Below are 24,121 nucleotides of genomic sequence, written 5' to 3'. Positions count from 1 at the left end.
TACAATATTGTATTAATTTCTGCTGTATAGCAAAGTGATTCAGTTTTGTATATTATTTTTTAAAAATGATTATATGTCTATTTATTTTTGGCTGTGCTGGATCTTCACTGCTGCCCTCGGGCTTCTCTCTAGTTGTGGTGAATGGGGCTACTCTCTGGTTGTGATGCGAAAGCTTCTAATTGTGTGACTTCTCTTGCTGCAGAGCTCTGGTTCTAGGGCATGCCGGCTTCAGTAGTCGCAGCACATGGGCTCAGTAGTTGTGGTGCATGGGCTGAGTTGCTCCGCAATGTGTGGGTTCTTCCTGGACCAGAGATCCAACCTGTGTCTCTTGCATTGGCAAGTGGATTCTTTACCACTGAGCCACCATGGAAGTCCATATATCCCTTCTTTTTTAATATGCTTTTCTGTTATAGTTTATCATAGGATATTGAATATAGTTCCCCATGCTGTACAGTAGGACCCTGTTGTTTATCCATTTTATATATAATAGCTAACAGTTGCTAACCCCAACCTCCCACTACACCCCTTCCCCAAAACCCTCCCCTTTGGCAAGTACAAATCTGTTCTCTGTATCCATGAGTCTGTTTCTGTTTCATCAATGGGTTCATTTGTGTTTTATTTTAGATTCCACGTATAAGTGATATCATATGATACTTGTCTTTCTCTTTCTGACTTACTTCACTTAGTATGATAATCTCTAGTTGCATCTATGTTGCTGAAAATGGCAGTATTTTACTCTTTTTATGGCTGAGTAGTATTCCATTGTATACATGTACCACATCTTTATCCATTCATCTGTTAATGGACTTTTAGGTTGTTTCCATGTCTTGGCTATTGTGAATAGTGTGCATGTACTTTTTTGAATTAGAGTTTTGCCTGGATATACGCTGAGGAGTGGGATTGCTGGATCATGTGATGATTCTGTTTTTAGTTTTCTGAGGAGCCTCCATACTGTTCTCTATAGTGGCTGCCTCAACTTACGTTCCACTAACAGTAGAGGAGAGTTCTCTTTTCTTCACACCCTCTCCAGCATTTGTTTTTTGTAGAGTTTTTAATGATGGCCATTCTGACCAGTGTGAGGTGGTACCTCATTGTAGTTTCGATTTCCATTTCTCTAATAATTCTGCTAGTTCCCTTCTTACCCCTTCTATTTGATATTCCTTCACATTTGTGATTAAATCATGAGGTTTTCTCCTAAACTCATATTGGAAGTATAATTTTGATCTGCTCCCTAGCAGTATGTTTCTGGTGAGAGTCCTCTTCATACAGAAGATTTTTTTTGTTCTTTTCCACATGTGTCTCTGTACAGATGCAGGTGGAAAAGAACAAGAAGAATCTTCCAGGATGTGCAACTCCTGTTTTTAAGGACTGTTTTCTTAAAATGTGTTTTCCCACAACTAGAAGGAGAATTCAAATGGATTCTATTCTAAATCCTACATGCCCCTATTTATTTCACTGGCCCCTGTCAAAGGTACAGACCTAGTCATTCAGGGTAACCCCTTGACATTTCACATGTCTATTTTCCCTGGTGATTTCTTAGTTCTACCAATAGGCCCTCCTTGCCTTCTCCTTTCTTCCACGCTGCTCTCAACCCTGATTTATACAGTTTCCTATACAGCTTTGCTGGTATTAAACGCTTTGGGCAGTCAGTCAGAACTTCCCTAATTTAGGTTTAAAAGGTTTAAGAAAATCTTTGAGGGATGTGTTAACTACAGGAAGAAATGTTTGTTCCAGGAAAGCATCTTTATTTTTCTTCCTTGGAATCTGAATGAGAGAACAGGAAACAAACTAAGATCTTTTTTCCTACCTCCTTCCTTCACCGTGCATAACCAACTTTATTATTTAATTAGATCTTTTCATTTATTTTATATATTTTTTCATTTCATTTATATATAAACTAGATTCTTTGAAAAAGAGGAGATGGGGACAAAGGACAAAGAAGTGTAGGGCTAGGTGGACATTAAGGTAGGGCAGCTGTGGGTAGGGAGGGGTTCCAAAATTCAGTGGGAACCATTCATTATGTATTACCTAGAGTTGAGTGATGCAGCATCCCTGAGCACTGACCACACAGCTTAGGGGTCAATCTGTTCACCAGAGGCTGTGGCCAAGGAGGGTGGGGTATTCAAAGGGTACTTAGGGAGGGCGGAATTTGGGAATGATGTGAGCAAGGCATCAAATGGTCACACTGTTCTCTACCATGCTGGGTCGAAGATACTCATAGGGCAGGTCCAGGCCTGCATTTCGGACCTCAATCTCCTTGTCCAGGGCAGCCAACTCCTCCTGGAATTGCTTCAGCACAGCTTGAGGTCCAGGGTCAGAGAAATAGTTTTCTTTGTGCTGCCCCAAGGCCACCTGACAGGGGAGAACAAAAAGGCTCAGCGCATGGACCCCTCAGCCAAGAACACTGCTCCTTCTCCCCTAGGGTGTAGGCATCCATCTCTAACCATGACAGGCTGGCGTCGGCCAAGGAATTTTATGAATGTCTTCTGTGTTCGGGCCTGGTGCAGACTAGGCAGTGAGTCTACTATATCCTTCTCTGTCACATCCTTGGAGATGGGCGGAGGCTTCTGCATGGTGCATGGACCATTCGGGATCCAGGAGTACCAGTCCAGCTGCAGGTAGGAGAGCCTCTCAGAAACCCAGGCTGATGACCCAGGCATTTGGTCCCCTATCTTCTACCTCCCGGGAGCCCCAGGGGGCGAGGATCACAACAGGTTACCTGGCCCTGGTGGGTGGAAGCATGCTGACCAGTGCACGTGAAGATGCACATGGTGATGAAGTGGCAGAGCTGAGCTCGGGACTCTAAGGAGATAGGGAACCTGTGTGAGGTAAGAATTTGAGGCTTTGAGACCAGGACAGGAGACAGTTGATCTCAGGCAGTGAAAGATATCTGGGGATACAGAAAAGAATTCCTGTGTGTGGTTGTGCCTCTAGTACACGCATAGTGTGTATTCACATGTTTATGGGCTTGGATGAACCCGTTGGCATTAGGAGAGAGGGCAGGAAAAGGTGAGGGAAAGTAACTAAGGGAAATATATGTGGTTCTAGAGGAAGCTCTTAGCAAGTTGCATAAGGATGGGGAATGCTGTATGAGAGGGTGAGAAAGGAAAGGGGCTGGGGAATTAGGAGTGGTTACAATTAGAATTTCTGGAGGAAGCTCTGAGTCTTGAGGTAGGGTGTCTTAAATATTTTTTTGGCTTTAAACTTTTTGTTTGTTTGTTTTTTGCACTGAGGTATAGCCAGTTAACAAACTTGTGAGTTTCAGGTGAACAGCAAAGGGATTCAGCAGTACATACACATGTATCCATTTCCCCCCAAACTCCCCTAGGGTGACTTACAGTATTGTGAAAAGGTATGGATTGTTGACAGGTGGGTGTGAGTTGACACAGGGTCAGTGGGGAGGATCTGGGCCTTACCCCCGGTCCTGAGCCCCCTGCAGTCCAGTCTCAGTGATCTCTCTACACCAGGCCTGCAGTTCTGGATCATCCTTCACAGCTCCATCACTCTTGTAGAAAAGACTGACCATCTTCTCTACGTACCTGCTCCCCAGGGAAGAAGACACTGGGTCTCAGATGGCCAGCCTAGGACCTTCTGGATCTGCAGTCCCCCTTGTTCTCACCAGAGGGCCCACTGGGTCTTCCCTGTTGGTGTTGCTCTCACCGGCTGATGACTCCCCAGAGCCTGAGCGCATCTTGGCCATAGAGAGAAGACTTCACATCCAGGAGCCCACGGTCTGCCAGGTCATCAGGAGGGCAGAAGGAGCGATAGGTCAGACCAGCTGTGGCTCTCTGGAGAATGTCTACATGGCCGCCACTCCCAGTGCTCACCACCTGAGGGCAACCCACAGCAGATAAATTAGTGTTTTCCATGTCAGCTGAGGGCTTCCCTGGTGGCTCAGAGGGTATAGAATCCGCCTGCAATGTGGGAGACCTGGGTTCAATCTCTGGGTTGGGAAGATCCCCTGGAGAAGAGCATGGCAACCCTCTTCAGTATTCTTGCCTGGAGAATTCTATGGACAGAGGAGCCTGGAGGGCTACAGTCCATGGGGTTGCAAAGAGTAGGACATGACTGAGTGACTAAGCACACAGCACGTGTCAGCTGAGGGGGATGGCAGTCAGGAGATTCAAGCCCAGTGGCCCTACTCAGGTCCCTTTATGAAGAAAGCTACTCAGGTGTGAGGCAGATCGGGGGAGGCCTTTGGTAGAGGGCATAGAGCTTCAGGGAGGAATGGCAAAGTGAATTCCTTCATCCTTGTACCCTCCTCCCTCTTTACCCATCCCTGTCCATACCAGATCAAAAATTCCCCATTTAGAGACAAGATTACTCCGGGCCAGCACGTTGATCTCCATGGTGTAGCGAAAGTGTGGAATCAGGAGCTGATTATGGAAGAAAGAATTGGAACACAGTCAAATAAGAGGGGTCCCAGGACCCATGAGTGGAAAGGAGATTAGAAGACCTGAGAGAGGAAATAAACAGGGGAGAGGATGGGTCTTCATGAAAAGAAGAGAGTGCCTCTTGGATTGTATTGGGTCAGGTTAAGATTTGGGAGAAGGAAGATGAGGAACTGTCTTCTTGGGGTCACCCAAGGTCAAAGGTTTTAGGAGTTCACTTATTTGCACAGCTTCATGTAATATATAAGAATTTTAGGAGTCCTTTGTCTCACATCACAAAAAACGAGAAAGTTTCCTACATGTGAAATTCTATCTTATACCTGTGTCTTACTCCTATCAGTAAAGTATCTCTACTGCCTTCCATTGCACTCTTCACCTCCTCTTTGCCTTCCCTAGGGATGTCACTCCTGCTCATTCTCTCTCTGTCCTCTCTCTCACTTAGTATTTGATACTCCAAAGAAAAAAAACCCTTGGCTTAAACTTAAACCACTCTCTAGCAGCATCCTCATTGCTTGCTTCCCCTTTCATAGCAAGTCTTCTTTTTAAAAAACTTTTTATTTTATATTGGAGTATAGATGATTAATAAAGCATTAGTTTCAGGTGTACAGCAAAGTGATTCAGTTGTACATATACATGTATCTATTCTTTTTCAAATTCTTTTCCCATTTGGGTTGTTACATAATAATGAACAGAGTTCCCTGTGCTATAAAGTAGGTCCTTGTTGATTGTCCATCTTTTTTTTTGTTGTTTGTTTTGTTTTAAATTTATTTATTTTAATTGGAGGCTAATTACTTTACAGTGTTGTGGTGGTTTTTGCCATACATTAACATGAATCAGCCACAGGGTACATGTGTCCCCCCATCCTGAACCCCCTTCCCACCTCCCTCCTTACCCCATCCCTCTGAGTTGTCCCACAGCACCAGCTTTGAGTGCCCTGCTTCATGCATCGAACTTGCACTGGTCATCTGTTTTACATATGGTAATATACACATCTCAATGCTATTTTCTCAAATCGTCCCGCCCTCTCCTTTTCCCACATAGTCCAAAAGCCTGTTCTTTACATCTGTGTCTCTTTTGCTGTCTCACATATAGGGTCGTCATTACCGTCTTTCTAAATTCCATATATATGCATTAATAATATACTGTATTGTGTTTCTCTTTCTGACTTCCTTCACTCTGTATAATAGGCTCCGGTTTCATCCACCTCATTAGAACTGACTCAAATGTGTTCTTTTTTTTATAGCTGAGTAATATTCCATTGTGTATATGTACCACAACTTCCTTATCCATTCATCTGCCAATGGACACCTTTAATATAGCAGTGTGTACATGTCAATCCCAAACTCCCTAACTATTCCTTACCCCCTCCCCCACCCTGGTAACCATAAGTTCGTTCTGTCAGTCTGTAAATCTGTTTCTCATTGCAAGTCTTAAAGGAGTCATCTATGGGATTGCACAGAGTTGGACACGACTGAAGCGACTTAGCAGCAGCAGAAGCAGTATTGTCTCTACTTCCTCACATGATATTTTTCTGCTCAGCCCACACTGATCAGGCTTCTACCACCTCCACTCCCCTGAGATAGGATTAACCAGTGGATTAACCAATGACTTCCATATCAACAAATCCAAATGTCACTTCTCTGTAACTGTGTTTGCTTCTCAACAGCATGTGATACAATCACACTTCTCTCTTGAAACATTTTTTCCTTTTGGTTGCCCTGCTATCACACTTTTTGTTTCCCTCCTTCCTCAGTAGATAGCTCTCCTCTTGCTCCTTTTCTTACTTCATTCCCTCCTTTCAATTTATAAGGGTTGTGACACCCTAGAATTATATCTGGGCCAAATTCTCAGCTGTAGCTACAAACACTAGACAGCTTAATCTAGTCTTCATAATGACTTTAGATATGTCTGTTTTCTGATAACTTTAAAATCTATACCTTCAGCCACACTCGCCTTCTAAGATGGCCCACACACTGTGGAGTGTGTTTCTCTCAAAATAAATCTACTTCTTACCTAAAAAAAGAGAGAAAGGAATCTATATCTTTAATCCTGACCCATTCCAAGAACTCCAGGCTCATATATCTAACTGCCTTTCTGACATTTTCTTTTTCTTTTCTTTACTTCTTTTTTTTTTTTTGCCACACCACATGACTTGTGGGATTTCAGTTCCCCAACCAAGGAATGAACTCAGGCCTTGGCAGTATAAGCTCGAATCCTAACCACTAGGCCACCAGGGAACTCCCTTTCCTGACATTTCAAGCAGAGCTATTGATTCTTCTCCCCACCAAGTAACAGGGCTTTCCCCCTCATCTTCCCCCACCTCCCTTTCCTCCTACCCAGCACTTCGATCACTCACACCCTACTCTCCAGTCACACCTGATATCAGTCAGCATCCATGTACCTCCACAGATCTCTCTGACTGGAATGTCCCACCCCTTACTATCCAACCGACAACATCCTCAGCCCAAATTTCAATTTCTTTGTAAAACCCATTCTCACTCTTTCTTTAATCTTAGCCATTTCCATAGCACTGTGTATATGTGTGTCTATGTAAACTGAGATTGCTACTAACCTAACATGCCACAAGGTCATGTGTAAACATCTCCAGAGTCTAGGAGTGTGAAATCTGAAGGGCAGTCAGATGCAAAATTAAGAAATGCTGAAAGGTGGCGCTAGTGGTAAAGAACCTGCCTGCCAATGCAGGAGGCATAAGAGACGCTGGTTCTATCCCTGGGTCGGGAAGATCCCCTGGAGGTGGAAATGGCAACCCACTCCAGTATTCTTGCCTGGAGAATCCCCTGGACAGAGGAGCCTGGTGGGCTACAGTCCATAGGGTCTCACAGAGTTGGACAGGACTGAAGCGACTTAGCACACATGCACGAAATACCTTGTAGATAGGATGCAGGCTGGGCAGGCTCCTCATGGTGGCCACAGAAATAACCTCGGCTATCAGGTGGCCCCTCAGCAGGTGTGACTGTAGCTGGTGGAGCTGGAAATCAGAGCTCCGGACCCAGGTCTTGGCAAGGAGCCAGGCCATGGGGGGATCCGAAGGCAGGAACAACACAGGTGGGGGGCATCCATTCCGAGGTGGCTGGAGCTAGAGCAGGAGAGAAAGTTGGGGGCTAAGGACCTGGGTGTCCAAGTCCCTAGGGAAGATCAATGACTGGGGCAGGACACCTGGGTCCTCTCACCTGGATGACCATAGGTAAAAGTCTTCCATCGGGCTGGAGCTTCAGCATGACCAGAGGGGCTGCTACATACTGTTGCTTAAAAATGATGACATTAGGCTTGACCCCATCCAGCAGGGAGAAGTCAGCTTCAAAGAGAGATCCAGTCTAGCGGGTGGGGAACAGGGATAGATAAAGGGGTTGAGGTTAGTTCTTGACCTGACCTGCCCTTCTCTCATTGGTCAGGCTGATTCCTTTCCCTATCCATCAAGTCTTTTACGTAAATGCCAATCACTTCTCCCATAACCAAAACCCCAAATGCAGAGTTTCCATGACCAGTATCGTTCATCAGAGTTGGAACTCTCTGATGTGAATTTTGTGGTTTTCCTTGTACCCTCTTCCCCCACAACAAAACTCTTCCCTTATCACCCTCCTTCACGCTTTAGCCAAATGTGGCACATTTCTTTGATCTGAATTCCCCTCCCCGCAAAAAACATAGCCCCAACTGTCTCCCAGGGCTTTGTTTAGTCTCTCTTGCTATTTCCCTCCAAAAGCTTGGGCTCTTTGCTAAGGCTGAGAAATAGCTAATGAAGAAAGAAGAGATGGAAATGGAGATGGAAGAGGAATAATAGCAGAAGGAGATAACAGAAGGAGTTGGTGTAGATCAGTGGTTCTCAACCCAAGATGTTACCCCCTAGAAGATATTTGGCAATGCCTGAAGACAACTGGGGGATGCTGCTGGCAGCTAGTGGGTTGTAGCCAGAGATGCCACTAAGCATTCTACAATGCACAGGACAGCCTCCCACAACAGAGTTATCGGACCCAAAAATATCAGTGCCAAAGTTGAGAAACCCTGAAGTATAGATGGAGGAGGGTGTAGATTAAACAGGTGCTGATGGAGGAAATGAGGGAAGGGGGAAGAGAAGAATGAGGCAAAGAGAAGGAGACCAGAATGATGGCTGGGGTGATGGGTGAACAGATGAAGCACAGCACCTGGAGTTCTTTCTCCAGCTGTGTCTTCAAGTCTTCCATTTCCGGAGGCAGCACCAACCGTGACGGGAGACTCGTGGAGCGTCTCAGGAGCATAGGGTTTGCCCCGTTGAGGAACTGGTACCCAAATAGGGCATCATCCTTCCAGCAATTGCGGACCCGCTCTAGGGACATCAGGTGGGAGGATGCTGTAAGCTCCGAGCTCCTGATGTCACTGCCCTATTACTCTCCGACCCTCTCCCCTCTCCTTTCAGATCCCTGAGTTAGAAATATGTGGGTAGGTCTGGGGATGTTAAGGTAACTGACCAGCCAGAGGAGTTTTTCCTTGCGGGAATACTTTATTGAAGTCTTCCAGTCTTCTTACAGAATTTGTGAGATCTAATGACCCCTTTAAGGCCAAGTCCTTCAACCTGTGCAGAGAAGGCAAGTACAAGAAGTTCAGGAAAGAATCCCACCTTGTATCCTGGGATGAAGATGTCAGCCTTAACCTGGCACTCAAGAGTTGGACCATAAAGAAGGCTGAGTGCCGAAGAACTGATGCTCTCGAATTCTGGTGCTGGGGAAGACTCAAGGGTTCCTTGGACATCAAGGAGATCAAACCAGTCAGTCTTAAGGGAAATCAACCCTGAATATTCATTGGGAGGACTGATGCTGAAGCTGAAGCTCCAGTACTTTAGCTACCTGATGCAAAGAACTGACTCATTGGAAAAGACCCTGATGCTGGGAAGGATTGGGGGCAGGAGAGGAAGAGGGTGACAGAGGATGAGATGGTTGGATGGCATCATCAACTCAATGGCCAAAAGTTTGAGCAAACTCGGGAAGTTAATCAAGGACAGGGACGCCTCATGTGCTACATACAGTCCATGGGGTCGCAAAGAGTTGGACATGACTTAGCAACTGAACAGCAACAACCTGGCACTCACACTTTTGCCAGAGAGAGACTGAAGTCTAAATCCTTATCTTCAAGAAATCTCTCGTTTCTGGGAAGATCCCATTGTGTATTCCCTGCTATAGGCAGGATTAATCCCTCTTTCCAGAAACCCCATCTGGAGGAAGAAGATGGAATTGGTGTAAGTAGGGTGGTGGGTTTCTTAGGATCTTTTAGGGATCAAAGGCTTCCTGGGTCTCACCGGTACACCTTCCTTCTTTCCTCAAGCTCTTTCTCCCGATGTTTCTTAAACTGGTTCTGGGGATCATCCCTCACGGTCCGGGCTGGGGAAGGGGTCGCAATAGAACAGGGTCTCCATTAACATAGCTTCATTCTGGGACCCCTTTCCAGCTGAGCTGCTCAGCCCCATCCTTTCCCTTCTGACTTTCCCTCCATCTCTCTCTCTCCTTTCCCTCTTACATTAGAACGTCCAGCCCGCCAGGTGCCGCCCTCTGTTTTCCCACTGTTCTCACCGGTGCCCTCGGGCAAGCAGATGATCTCGTTGCCCTGCACCCAGCGGTAGCAGGGGAAAAAGGCCTCGCCTTGGGTGCCGGGACCCTGGACCGCGATCCACTTGCAGAACCAGTCGAAACCCACCAGGCTTTTGTGCTTGCGCAGCTTCACCAGCAGGAGGCGCCCCAGGTATAGGGAGACTTCGACCTCGAGCTGCACCTCCTGCAGCACAGGACGCGCTCAGACATGGGGTGCAGGGTTCTCGGAGAGGGCGGGTCAGAGAACCCTCCGAGAAGCCGGGCTTCTCTTTCCCCTCCGACCGCTCCCCGGAAGAGACCTGAATCCGCGTTGGAGGCGAGGAAGAACAAGCCACTCCGAGGGGAACTCAGGCCGGCAGGCGTCTCCTTTTCTCTGCCCCTCCACCCGGGCAAGAAAGTGCAGCGCTTCTCTCCCAGACCTCTCGCCTTCTCTTTTGCTACCTGGCACCCCACCCGTGCCCGACCTCCTTCCCCAGATACCCAGGGGTCCCTCGGTGCCGAGGCCCCAGCGCCCCCCATGTGCGCCCCTCCGCGACCGCCGCAGTCACCACCTTCTCCACTAACCCTGATCCGTATCGGCCGCAGTATCTTCCCCAGGTCCTTCTCCCCGTGCTCGCCCACCAGCCACAGCTGCACTAGGTTGCTGGAGCCAGCCAAGAGCGAGTCTCCGGTGGCGACGCGAATCCTGTATTTGCCCATCTTGCCCGGACTTGGACCTGGGGTGGGGGACCTGAAGGAAAATAAGCTATTTATGGGAATCTGAGGCCCAGCCCCCGTGGAAACCACACCCAGACCACTGTCTCTGTTGTGTCTGGTTTCAGGGTCCCCACCTAACACCCACTGGTTCGTCTCACCCTCAGATGCGCAGGTCCCTGTCTTGTCAGTTGCTCTGTGTCCGCAGGGTTTCTCACAAGCTCAAGCAGGTGAGCAAAAGAGAGCAAAACTCACCCAACTTTATGCATTTGGCAAGCACTTCGTGATGCTAATTCCACTCCCAGCTAGGAGTTGAACACACACACCTGCCTGTGGATGATGACAGCTAAACAGTATCATCATTGTTTGCCTGTCATGCCCACCCAATTTTGGTGAATAAATAAGACAGCAACAGGCAAGAGAGATAAGGGAGGTGGGATCATTTGAAGTGCGGGGGTGTTTTCAGTGAAGAGTGAGTTAACCATCTTGGCATTTTTTCGAGGATGAGGATGAGATAATGCCAGACAGGTGAAACAGAGGAGTTTGTTGTCCAGACTTCTCAGCCAAGAGGAGAGTTGGAATTCCCCTTCAAGTCCAGTCCTGAAGTTTCCATTGGACTTCCCCTGAAATGAGCTCCTTGGGGCCAGCACCATAGATGGAGCACCAGTAATGTACCCGGTCAACACACTCCCTTTGCATCCAGTTTTCCACCCCCCACCCCACACCTCCCAATCTTTGCTCTCCGAAGCCTCTTTAGGGACCACTGCTGTCCCAGGTACAAATCCTTTCCAGATTCCTTCTTTGGATGTTCATTTCTAACCACCCGTCTAAGGTACTTCATCTCTCCAGTCCACTTGCCTCTTCCCTGGACGTCCTGTTCCATTGTGAACAAAGAGGTTTTGAATCCACTTTTTGCTTAAACCCTGCTTCCATCTCCTCTGCTGCAATAGTTAATCAGAATAGTTGGATCAAGTGAGAATTAAAAAGTATACAGACATATGTAAACATTTTAAAATGAAATCATAAATGTATAGCAACTGATGAGTTTCCGTCATAGCTCAATTGGTAAGGAAACTGCCTGCAATGCAGGAGACCCTGGTTTGATTCCTGGGTCGGGAAGATCCCCTGGAGGAGGGATGAGCTACCCACTCCAGTATTCTTGGGCTTCCCTTATGGCTCAGCTGGTAAAGAATCTGCCTACAATGTGGGAGACCTGGGTTCATTCCCTGGGTTGGGAAGATACCCTGTAGAAGGGAAAGGCTACCCACTCCAGTATTCTGTCCTGGAGACTATACAGTCCTTGGGGTCACAAAGAGTCAGGCATGACTGAGCATCTTTCCCTTTGCAACTTTCCTTTTCATAACTAGCTACTGGTCAGTGTTTTTGTATAGGGCAGGGAGTTTTCGAGAGTAGGTCCAAAATAAGAGATTCTTTCAGTCTTTCTTACATATACCACACCCAAGTGAGTTGAAATTTATTTTTTATTTGATTTCTGTATGGAAGTAGTTGATTTATAGTGTCATGCTAGTTTTAGATATACAGCACAGTGATTCAGTTTATACATATATATATTCTTTTTCAGATTTTTTTCCCTTATAGGTCATTACAAAATACTGAAAATATTTCCCTGTGCTGTACAGTAGGTCCTGTTGTTTGTCTATTTTATATATAGTAGTGTGTATAGCAATATTTCATTCTTCTTATGGCCAAGGAATATTCCATTCTATATATATACCATGTTTTCTTTATTCATTCATTTGCACTTAGGTTGCTTCCATGTCTTGGCTATTACAAATAGGTCCACATATCTTTTTGAATTAAAGTTTTCATCTTTTCTGGACATAAGCCCAGGAGTGGGATTGCTGGATCACATGGTAGCTCTATTTTAAGGATTCTCCCTACTGTTTTCCATAGTGGCTGCACTAATTTACATTCCCACCAAGAGTGTGGTAGGGTTCCCTTTTCTCCACAGCTTCTCCAGCATTTATTATTTATGGACTTTTTGATTATGGCCATTCTGACCAATGTAAGATGATACCTCATTATGGTTTTGATTTGCATTTCTCTAATAATCAGTGATATTAAATATCTTTTTGTGTGCTTCTTGGTCATCTGTATATCTTTTTTGAAGAAATATTTTATTTCAGTCTTATACCCATTTTTTATTGGATTGTTTGAGTTTTTTTGATGCTGAGTTGTATGAGCTGTTTGTATATTTTAGAAATTAGCCCCTTGTTGGTTGCAGCGTTTGCAAATATTTTCTCCCAGTCAGTAGGTTGTCTGTTTGTTTTGTTGATGGTTTCCTTTACTGTGCAGAAGCTTTTATGTTTGATTAGGTCTCATTTGTTTTATTTTTTATTGTAAAATCTTTGTGCAAATACACTATAACTAACATATCTCTTTCATCGTTAATTGGCATTTGGGTAGTTTCCAGTTTGGGGATATTGTGAATAGTACTGCTATGAACATTCTAGTGAATTTTAGCAAACATATATACATATAACTATTGGCTGTATAATTAGGAGTGGAATTGCTGGGTCAGGGGGTATGTATATGTTCATTTTTAGTAAATACTGCCAAATAGTTTTCTAAAGTAGTTGTACCAATTCATACTCCCACAGTGCATGAGGGTTCTGTCTGCTCCACCATCTCACTCCATGGCACTTGGTATTTTCCATGCAGGTATGTTCCCTCCTAAAGAGGACAGTGGATATTGGAGAGCAATTAGCAGTCTCTGCCTCAAATAGAGAAGGAAATGGCAACCCACTCTAGTATTCTTGCCTGGAGAATTCCATGGACAGAGGAGCTGGTGGGCTATAGTCCATGGAGTTGCAAAGAGTTGGACACGACTGAATCGACTTAGCACACATGCACACCTCAAATAGAAACACTTTAATACAGGAATTTACTCTGGGGAAACACCTTCACTTTTTCAAGTACTTTCCAGACAGTTTTCCACTTTGGATAGAGAAGTAGGTTTCTATTTTGTCCCATTTTGGGACAAAAACCGCTGGGGTTTTTGTCTAGGAACACCTGGGTGCTGGGTATTCTGTGAATGGGAGTAGAAGAAATCAACTGTTTTGAAAACAATATTTAAATTGGCATCTATTCTTAACCCTGCTTCTCAGTTCTCTTTCATCATACTTTGTACCTGGAATGGATGACCCTATCTAAGGATCTGAAGAAAGGATCAGCTCATCCACAGTACAAGCTTCTCACCTTTTCAAGTCTGCAGCTTCCTTTACCCAACTTCATCATTCAACCCCGCATCTCCTTTCCATCTAAAAGTTGTTGGAATTCTCCATTCACTTTGGACCTTCTCCAGCCCTTTTCAGTATGGGTCCTTCCTTGTTCCTTTATGATCATTTTAATAGCATCTTGGGAAGAAAACTAAGATCATGGCATCTGGTCCCATCACTTCATGGGAAATAGATGGGGAAACAGTGGAAACAGACTTTATTTTCTTGGGCTCCAAAATCACTGCAGATGGTGATTGCAGCCATGAAATTAAAAGATGCTTACTCCTTAGAAGGAAAGTTATGACCAACCTAGATAGCATATTCAAAAGCAGAGACATTACTTTGCCAACAAAGGCTATGGTTTTTCCAGTGGTCAGGTATGGATGTGAGAGTTGGACTGTGAAGAAAGCTGAGTGCCGAAGAATTGATGCTTTTGAACTGTGGTGTTGGAGAAGACTCCTGAGAGTCCCTTGGACTGCAAGGAGATCCAACCAGTCCATTCTGAAGGAGATCAGCCCTGGGATTTCTTTGGAAGGACTGATGCTAAAGCTGAAACTCCAGTACTTTGGCCACCTCATGTGAAGAGTTGACTCATTGGAAAAGACTCTGATGCTGGGAGGGATTGGGGGCAGGAGGAGAAGGGGACGACAGAGGATGAGATGGCTGGATGGCATCACAGACTCGATGGACGTGAGTTTGAGTAAACTCCGGGAGTTGGTGATCGACACGGAGGCCTGGCCTGCTGCGATTCATGGGGTCGCAAAGAGTCAGACACAACTGAGCGACTGAACTGAACTGAACTGAACTGGGAAGAAAAGGAGAAAAAGAGCCCTCAGTTCTTAATATTCAATCAGAAAATCTTTTTTTTTTTTTTGATTGAGTAAATAGTTTGTTAGGGTATAATTCTTGCTGATGGAAACTAAACACTTTCTGATGGGCCATAAGTATCTATTGAAAGGGAAAGAAATAGAATGAGTACTTTTGTGCACAAAAAGAAGGAACTAAAGAAGATGGAACAGAAAATGTAGGAGGGGAGTTCCTCTCCTGACATGACACTATGAGGAGTTCAGTGGATCCAATCTCTAGTGAAACTAGTGCAAATTATTTTTAAATAACAACCATTTAAAATTTCTGGAGGGCTACCCTGGTGGCTCAGTGGTGAAGCATCCACCTGCTAATGTTGGAGACATGGTTTTCATCCCTGATCTGGGAAATCTCACATGCCGTGGAGCAACTAAGCCCTTGTGCCACAACTACTGAGCGTGCCCTCTAGATCCAGGGAGCCGCAACTACTGAGCTCACGCACCCCAGAGCCGGGCTTCAGAAGCCACCGCAGTGAGAAACCAGTGCATCTCAACTGAAGAGTAGCCCCCACTTGCTGCAACCAGAGAAAGGCCCGTGCAGCAACAAAGACCCAGCACAGCCAAAAATAAATAAATTAAAACTTAAAAAGAGATAAAAACTACTATGTATAAAATAAATAAGCTACAAGGATATATTGTACAGCACAGGGACTACAGCCAAAATAACTGTTCAGTTCAGTTCAGTTCAGTCTGTCAGTTGTGTCCGACCCTTTGCTACCCCATGAACCGCAGCACGCCAGACCTCCCTGTCCATCACCAACTCCTGGAGTTTACTCAAACTCATGTCCAGTTTAGTCAATGATGCCATCCAACCATCTCATCCTCTGTCATCCCCTTCTCCTCCCGCCTTCTATCTTTCCCAGCATCAGGGTCTTTTCCAATGAGTCAGTTCTTCACATCAGGTAGCCAAAGTATTCGAGTTTCAGCTTCAACGTCAGTCCTGCTGTAAATGGAGTTATAATCTATAAACATTCTAAATCACTATCTTGCACACCTGAAAGTAATATAATATTGTAAACCAACTATACCTCATTTTAAGAAGATAAATATTACATACTGATGAGAAAAATAAAATCTATATAATAAACTGTGCAAAACAACTGTTATATTATTAACAAAAATTTACTCAATATTCTTATCTCAAAATACATTCTTCCTACCTCTCCAAAGTGTTTGGATGAGTAAAAGGGAAATTTTTACTCATATGAATTTACATCAAGCCAACTTTTAGTGATCCTAAAAAGCCTCAAACACTTTTTACTGAGACTTTTAATTAAGACATAGAAGAACTTACTTTTAATCAGTAGAAGAAAAAATAAGTGAATCATTTTAATCACTCTAAATTTTAAATCAAGGCAAACCCTCTGGTAGATTAAGTTGTTCTGTAAATTTTGGGTAGAAGGTGGCTCTACATAGTGTCCTGGAATTTTCCAAAATGTGAAATAAAAGTACAAAATGATATTTAAGTTTATGGAAGAATTGAGATATGTCTGTTTAAAAGGCTAAAAAATGTAACTTTCTAAATTCCCTATACTTGCTTTATAGGTCAGATAAGTTACATTACACTATTATTTAAGAATATATATAAGTGTATGTGTGTGTGTTAAGTTGCAACTCTTTGCAACCAGATGGACTGTAGCCCACCAGGCTCCTCTGTCCATGGGATTCTCCAGGCAAGAATATTGCACTGGATTGCCATGCCCTCCTTTAGGGAATCTTCCCCATCCAGGGATTGAACTTACATCTTTTACATCTCCTGCATTGGCAGGCAGGTTCTTTACCACTAGCGCCACCTGGGAAGCCCATATGAAAGTATATATGTGTTCAGCTAAATTGGTATTATTTAAATTAAAAAATGCGGATGACTCCCAAATGTGTGTCTAGCATGGAACTTTTGCTGAGCTCCATACATTCATATACAACATCTCTATCTTGCATCAAACTCAAGTTTTCAAAAAATTACTCACTCCTCTCCCTCAACCCCCTCACTCTCACTGTCACCAGATCCTCATGCTCATCTCTACTGATGTCTGGGGCAATGCCACTGCCCTCGACATTCATCCTGGGAATTTTCAATTGACTCTGACTCCTCTCTAACTCTCCTCAGTCACCAAGCCACTTGATTTAGCCTCCTTTGTATTTCTCATGTCTATTTCTTGCCATTCCCCCTCACCTCTCCCTTATTATAATCCCCTATTAGGAATAGGGAAATACTGTCATAACTGGTCTTCCCATTCCAGTATCTTTCTCTAATCACTAAACCTCTGCCAAGTTGATCTTTCAAATGAGCTGATCTGATAATGACACTCCCATTCTCAGCAATCAACACTGGCTCCCTGCCATCACTGCAACCTCAGAAAATCCCACTACAAGCTAATTACCAATGAATCTTCCTATACCTCAGTTTTTTACTATAAAACGTAGTGCATAGAGATTCTGGAAGATGATATCAGCAGAGGCAGCAATAGATTTTGGATTTTCCTGAATGTTCACATAAAAACAGATAAACGACTACGTATCAAAACCAAAAACCCATTGATTTTTTTTTTCTTTTTCTGGCTGTGCTGCGTGGTATGCAAGATCTTAGTTCCCTAGCCAGGGATTGAACCCATGCCCTTTGCAGTGAAAATGCAGACTCCCAACCACTGGACTGATAGGGAAGTCCCCAAAATCCATTGATTTTTACATTTATATTTTTATATTTACTGAAATTTGGACAGCAAGTTGTCCCACAAATCCTGTAATACAAGTGAATTGGGACAAACCACCGAGAGCCACAAGAACTATGAGTTTTCAGCATCTCATCTGGCGAGAGAACACGGAAGGAAGCAACAGGAAGCCTGACAGCAGGACAGATGGGAACAGGCCAATGTGGGAATAGCAATTGAAACTAGAGAGGGATTTTTTTTTTTCCCTACTCTAATAGCAGGTCGGTGCTCGGGCCTGTGATTAGACCTAAAGGAACTAGAACAGTCCATGGACTCTTGAAACCGACCAACTAAGGCCAGGACAAAGCTTCACACTGAGGAGAAACTCCTTGGACAAGTTCAACAAAAATGAAGGAAAGAAAAGATCCCGATAAAAGTAGGGAAGGGGAACAGATCCAGGAAATCTCAACAATCAAGACACCATGGTTGTGAACATTACAAGAAAAAAAAAAAAGGCGATCTAGAAAGTTAGAAATGCTAGCTGAGCAGAGCCTCTTCCAATAATACAGGAAAACTAAATTCACATAGAAACGGCAATACAAAGGGAGTGAGGTGAAATGCCATGCAAAATTACTACAAGGAAAAGAGAGAATAAAGAACAAAACTATAAAAATACACACACAGATGTTTATAGCATCTTTATTCGTAATTACCAAAACTTTGAAGCAACCAAGTTGCCCTTCAGTAGCTGAGTGGATAAATAAACTGTGGTACATTCAGACAGTGGAATATTATTCAGCACTAAAGACAAATAAGCTATCAAGCCATGAAAAGACATGGAGGAACCCCAAATACTTTCACTAAGTGAAAGAAGCCAATCTGAAAAGGCTACATACTGTGTGATTCCAGCTATATAACATTTCAAAAAAGGCAAACCTGTGGACACATGTTACGATATAAAAATATCATAGTTGCCAGGGATTAGGAAAGAGGAAGGAATGAATAGGTGGATCACAGAGGGTTTTTAGGACAGTGAGAAAACTCTGTATGATACTATAATGATGGATACGTGTCATTATACATCTGTTCAAACCCACAGAATATAATGCCAAGTGTGAGCCCTGATGTAAACTGTGGGCTTTGGGTGACTTCGATGTGTCAGTATAGGTTCCTCAGTTTTAACAAAAGTAACACTCCGGTGTGGGGTGCTGATAATGGGGGAAGCTGTGCTTGTGTAGGGGTAGGGGTCTATGGGAAATCTCTACTTTCCTCTCAATGTTGCCGTGAATCTAAAACTACTCTTAAAAAATTATCTTAAAAAAAAAGTACAAAATAACATCATTACAGAAAATGAAAGAATACCAGAAAAGACGATCAAAAACCAGAGCAAGGGGTCAGAACAAATATTAAAACTTATAATCAAGAAAATATTCCTGAAGTAAAGGACATGAACAAATACGATGCAACATATTATGAGTATAATATATACCTAAGAAAATCAACTTAGAATGACCAGCACTAAGACATGATCTGATAAAATCACTGACCTTTAAAGAAAAAGGAAAAAAGATATTTGATGCATCTAGACAAAAGGCATATGACTTATTAGGGAAGTATAATTAAATTGTCATCAGACCTTTTTAACAGCATAGTAATGTACTATGTCATTTTAGTTAAACTCAAATTTACCTCTGTGGTTCTGGATGAGGGTTGATCAAGAGAGAAATTTGCATAAGATTTGGAATGCTTAAGAGAAAGAGCAGCTATTTTGTTGTTGTTTTCACACTTGGAGGGTTGGAGGAGGGCCCCAGGCACTGTGGCAACTCACGCAAGTTGCTGCTTGTCTGCTGGCTCACCTTATCGACGTGGGATACCACCTGGGACCACAGCTTCTTCAAATTCCCACCAGATCTCTTCCTTCAGATCTTTAAGTCCTGGGCCAGCAGCATACAGAGCTCCACGATGAATGCACTAAATTCTCTTGGGGGGCTTCATACCATTGATGCTGACAGTAGAAAGAGATATATACAGTTTCCAGTTTGTCCTCACAAGTTCCAATTTGTCCTTTCTCTCTTCCACTTCACATCTAAGTTTCCATCTGCTAGCTGAGCTGGCTTTTAGAGACTTTAGTCTCTATGCTAGTCACAGAGGCAGCAGACACGCATAGTCTTCTCCAACAGCTCCTTCAATTGTGTAAGGTCTAATTCCTGTATTAATCCCTAATTTTGTATCACTCACAGGATTCTGCTTCTCTGATTGAATGCTGACTGATACAATTGATGCTTTGTACCAAAAGAAAATGAAGAGATATATTTAAGATGCTCATAGAAAGAAAATGTGAGTTAGGGATTTTAGATCTAACAAAACTGGTTTCAAATATAAAAAGTATAGACAGACTGTTGTCAAAATGCAAGAAGTTGGAGAATACTGTTCCTGTGAGTCCTTCCTAAACTATCCAGTACTAGAAAATGACCTTGAGACAAAACAAAAACAAAATTGCTGGAGAGTCAGAACTGGTGATAAGCATTGAACTGATTGTTACTTGTAGAACAAAATAAGGATTAAAAGGAGGATGTTTTAGATTTTTAATTGAAGCAGAGTTGACTTACAATTATTCAAGTGTACAGCAAAGTGATCCAGTGATACACATCTCAATATACTTTTTCAGATTCTTTTAATTATTGCTGCAAGGTATTATTGGGCTTCCCTGGTGGCTCAGTTGTTAAAGAATCGGCCTGCAATGCAGGAGACCCAGGTCGATCCCTGGGTCGGGAAAATCCCCCTGGAGAAGGGAAAGGCAACCCACTCCAGTATTCTTGCCTGGTGAATCCCATGGTCAGAGGAGCTAGGTGGGCTACAGTCTGAACAAAGGGTCAGACACGACTGAGCAACTTTCACGTTCACGTTCACAAGACATTGAAATAGGTCCCTGTGCTATACAGTTAATTCTTGTTGTTTATCTATTTTATATCTAGTAATGTGTATCTGTTAATCCCAAATTCCCAATTTATCCCACCACCCTTTTCCCCTTTGGTAACCATTTGTATCATTTTCTTATATTCCACATATAAGTGATATCATATGATATTTGATCTCTCTCTGGCTTACTTTTCAGTTAGTGTGATAATTTCTAGGTCCATCCATGCTGCTACATATGGTATTTATTATTTTATTCTTTTTATGGCTGAATAGTATAACATTGTATATATGTACCACATCTTCTTTATCCATTCATCTGTTGATGGACATTTAGGTTGCTTCCATGTCTTGGCTGTTGTATATAGTGCTGCTATGAATATGATGTGCATATATCTTTTTGCATTAGAGTTTTCATCTTTATCAGATACATGCCCAGGAATGATTGCAGGATCATAAGGTGGCTCTATTTTTAGTTTTTTTAAGGAATCTCCATACTGTTTTCCACAGTGGCTGCACCAACTTACATTCCCACCAACAGTGTAGGAGGGTTCTCTTTTCTCTACACCCTCTCCAGCATTTATTTTTTGTAGACGTTTAAATGATGGCTGTTCTGACTGGTGTATGGTGATACCTCATTATGGTTTTGATTTGCATTTCTCTAATAATTCGCAGTTAAGCATCTTTTCATGTAGGTTAGTGTCTTGAATTTGTACAGCCGTAGAGTTCTGGGTGGGCTTTAGGTACTGTTCCAGGCTGGGTGGAGAGGGAAGGGGAGAGACTCAAAGAGATTCACAATGCTAATCTTGGCATTAGCAAATCCAAAGATTATACCTATGGGATGAAAGCTGATAAACCTGCAGGAGTTTCAAAGTAGCTGTACTTGTCATTGGTTCCTATTTCAGTATCTAAAGCTGCTGAGTTTATTTCGAGGGTAGCTGGTCACTGACCACAGTCATTCCTACTGTATCATTACTATTAGCAGACCCTGCTCTTCTTCCTTGTTCCTAACCGTATCCATATATGTTAGCTTTGCTGGTCTGGATGGGATGAAATACATACACGGCCTTCCTAAGGTGCCCCCATAGTCTAGGGAACCTGCTTGTTTACTCCACTCTTTCTTTCCTGGCAAAAGGAATGATGACAACATTAATGTAGGCTTGCAAAAAGGATTAAATCTGGATCAGATCAAGTCTCTTGATCTAGCTGCTTGGTTGTGGAAAATACATGGGACAGAGGAGTTGAACTGCACCATCAATAGCCAATCAGCAAAATCCAGTAACTCCACTGGTCAAACAGCCTGGGTTCTCCAACATAAATTATAAGGGTAGGGAAAAGAGGGAAGGACAAACTATGGAGTAAAGGAGAAACTATGGAGTAAAGGAGATGTAAAAGACATATCATGTTTAATTAATGAGCATTACTACAGTGTTTACACATGCACACTTGAGTGATAAAACCAAGAAGAAGTGCAATGAAATGATGGCTATCAAAGTCAGTATGTTAGTTACTTTTGAGAGAAAGGTATGTGGGGAGGAAGGAGTTGTGATCAAGATTGGTTTGTCCTGTTTTGGTCAAACATTAGGGTGACATCTACTCGATTATAAGCATCTCAGTGGTGGCAGAGACCACGTGTCAACTCATCTTCACCTCCCAGAGTACAGGGACAGTAAGTAATAAACACTCAATACATATATATTAAGTGAGTGAACATGTTGCTGCTTCTGCTAAGTCACTTCAGTTGTATCCGACTCTGTGCGACCCCATAGATGGCAGCCCACTAGGCTCCTCTGTCCCTGGGATTCTCCAGGCAAGAATACTGGAGTGGGTTGCCATTTCCTTCTCCAATGCATGACAGTGAAAAGTGAAAGTGAAGTCACTCAGTGGTGTCCGACACTTCGCGACCCCATGGACTGTGCAGCCTACCAGGCTCCTCCGTCCATGGGATTTTCCAGGCAAGAGTACTGGAGTGGGTTGCCATTGCCTTCTCCGGAGTGAACATGTTATTGGGTTTGTATTTCTTTTGTCTGTCAAGGAAGTATGCCTGGTTTGTTCACAGTTCCATTGGACAGACAGACACCTGTTGCTTTTTTTTTTTTTTTTAGCATGCTTGTCTAATCAGCCCAGCCAGTAGGCAAGGATGTCTAGGGACAAAGTATAATCTTGCTCAGGGCTACACAGCTGATAAGTGCTGTGTGGATCCAGGACTGGACAAAGAAGCCGGCTACAGTCCATGGGTTCACAAAGAGTTGGACACGACTGAGCACACACGTTCAATCTTCCTTCTTCCAGGACTAGAACCTAAGCAGTGCAAGTCCAGAGCCTATGTTCTTCACCACTCTTCTGAAATCCTGTGATGGAGAGACTGTCGGAAGTGGGAGCCTCTGAGCCCATCAGGGACTCCATTCCTCCTTCTGGGATTTCAAGTATCTATTCAGTCACTCAATTTTTGAAAAATGAAATCTTTTTTTAATGTAAAAATGTATATACAAAATAAATGCACAGTGCTGGTGTTGTCATTTTGCCCCAGGACTGTGATCACTATGTAAGAGTCCCCAGCCCACCATAAACCGCAGAAGGAAAATTCAGGCCCTTCTGGCCGCTCTTGTTTTATTCACAGGGAGGCAGGAAGTGTTCAAAGTTCTTAGGCCAGCTCTGAATTCCCCACAGCTGGCCTGTTTCTCTTGGCTTTGTGGGCACCCTGAGGTTCCTCCATCTAGTACTGCTTGGTAGTCAGCAGGTGGCGCACAAAGCTCAAAGTAGGCTAAAGAGCCTTCCTGGATTTGTCAGTTATCTTTTGAAGATGGGGGCTTCCCAGGCGGTGTTGTCAGTCGCTCAGTCCTGTGTGACTGTTTGTGACCACATGGACTGCAGCACACCAGGCTTCCCTGTCCTTCACCATTTCCCGGAGTTTGCTCAAAACTCACATCCATTGAGTCGATGATGCCATCCAACCATCTCGTCCTCTAAGTCCCGTTTTCCTCCTGCCTTCAATCTTTCCCAGCATCAGCATCTTTTCTAATGAGTTGGTCCTTTGCATCAGGTGGCCGAAGTATTGGAGCTTCAGCTTCAACATCAGTCCTTCCAGTGAATATTCAGGGTTGATTTCCTTTAGGATTAACTGGTTTGATCTCCTTACTGTCCAAAGAATTCCTAAGAGTCTTCTCCAACACAACAGTTTGAAAGCATCAGATCTTCAGCCCTCAGCCTTCTTTGTGGTCCAACTCTCATATCCACACATGACTACTAGAAAAACCGTAACTTTGACAAGACAAATCTTTGTCAGCAAAGTGATGTCTTTGCTTTTTAATGTGCTGTCTGGGTTTGTCATAGCTTTTCTTCCAAGGAGCAAGCACCTTTTAATTTCATTTCTATAGTCACTGTCCACAGTGGTTTTGGAACCCAAGAAAATAAAGTGGGGACAGGGTGATATAGGACAGATAATTGAAAGATGGTTAAATGCCCTGGGACTCAAGCAGTCAGATTCACTTCTCATAGATGAAGCACATTGTCCATCACTGATGGAGGCATTGCTTCTTTTTTTCCCCTTGAGATGTACTTATTTATTTTGACTGTGCTCAGTCTTCGTTGCTGCGTGGGCTTTCTTTAGTTGCAGGGAGCAGGGGCTACTAGTTTCGGTGTGCAGGCTTCTTATTGCGGTGGCTTCTCTTGTTTTGGAGCATGGGCTCCAGAGCTCAGCTTTCAGTAGTTGCAGCTCACGGGCTCTGTGGGCTCTAGAGTGCTGGTTCAGTTCTTGTGGTGGATGGGCTTAGTTGCTTCACAGCATATGGGATC

At 43.7% G+C, this 24,121-nt stretch overlaps 1 protein-coding gene and 1 long non-coding RNA gene across 6 annotated transcripts in view; one reads left to right on the top strand and one right to left on the bottom strand.

Moving 5' to 3' along the window:
• LOC112442630 (uncharacterized) overlaps positions 1 to 24,121 on the top strand; it is a 141,472-nt gene that overhangs the window by 64,110 nt on the left and 53,241 nt on the right. The gene's annotated exons all lie outside the window — the stretch shown is intronic.
• Positions 1,839 to 11,549, bottom strand: ALOX12E (arachidonate lipoxygenase, epidermal). Of its 3 annotated transcripts, XM_024980535.2 has the most exons (15): positions 10,822 to 11,549; positions 10,532 to 10,697; positions 9,950 to 10,151; positions 9,679 to 9,760; positions 9,472 to 9,594; positions 8,855 to 8,958; positions 8,552 to 8,712; positions 7,583 to 7,726; positions 7,279 to 7,488; positions 4,290 to 4,376; positions 3,661 to 3,830; positions 3,417 to 3,539; positions 2,720 to 2,819; positions 2,445 to 2,612; positions 1,839 to 2,352 (listed from the first exon to the last, which is right to left on the bottom strand). In XM_024980535.2, the coding sequence occupies exons 2-15, from the start codon at positions 10,664 to 10,666 to the stop codon at positions 2,173 to 2,175; spliced, it is 1,989 nt and encodes a 662-aa protein (XP_024836303.1). In that variant the 5' UTR covers positions 10,667 to 10,697; positions 10,822 to 11,549; the 3' UTR covers positions 1,839 to 2,172. The 3 variants fall into 3 exon arrangements, with proteins under 3 accessions (XP_024836303.1, XP_059734270.1, NP_001077001.1); XM_059878287.1 differs by lacking the exon at positions 4,290 to 4,376 and having other exon boundaries at positions 10,822 to 11,548; NM_001083532.1 differs by lacking the exons at positions 4,290 to 4,376; positions 10,822 to 11,549 and having other exon boundaries at positions 1,842 to 2,352; positions 10,532 to 10,675.

Source organism: Bos taurus, chromosome 19 (genome assembly GCF_002263795.3).
Source record: "Bos taurus isolate L1 Dominette 01449 registration number 42190680 breed Hereford chromosome 19, ARS-UCD2.0, whole genome shotgun sequence".
NCBI classification, from domain to species: domain Eukaryota; kingdom Metazoa; phylum Chordata; class Mammalia; order Artiodactyla; family Bovidae; genus Bos; species Bos taurus.
Note: the sequence above shows the minus strand (reverse complement) of the source record. Positions and strands in the feature narration are given on the sequence as shown.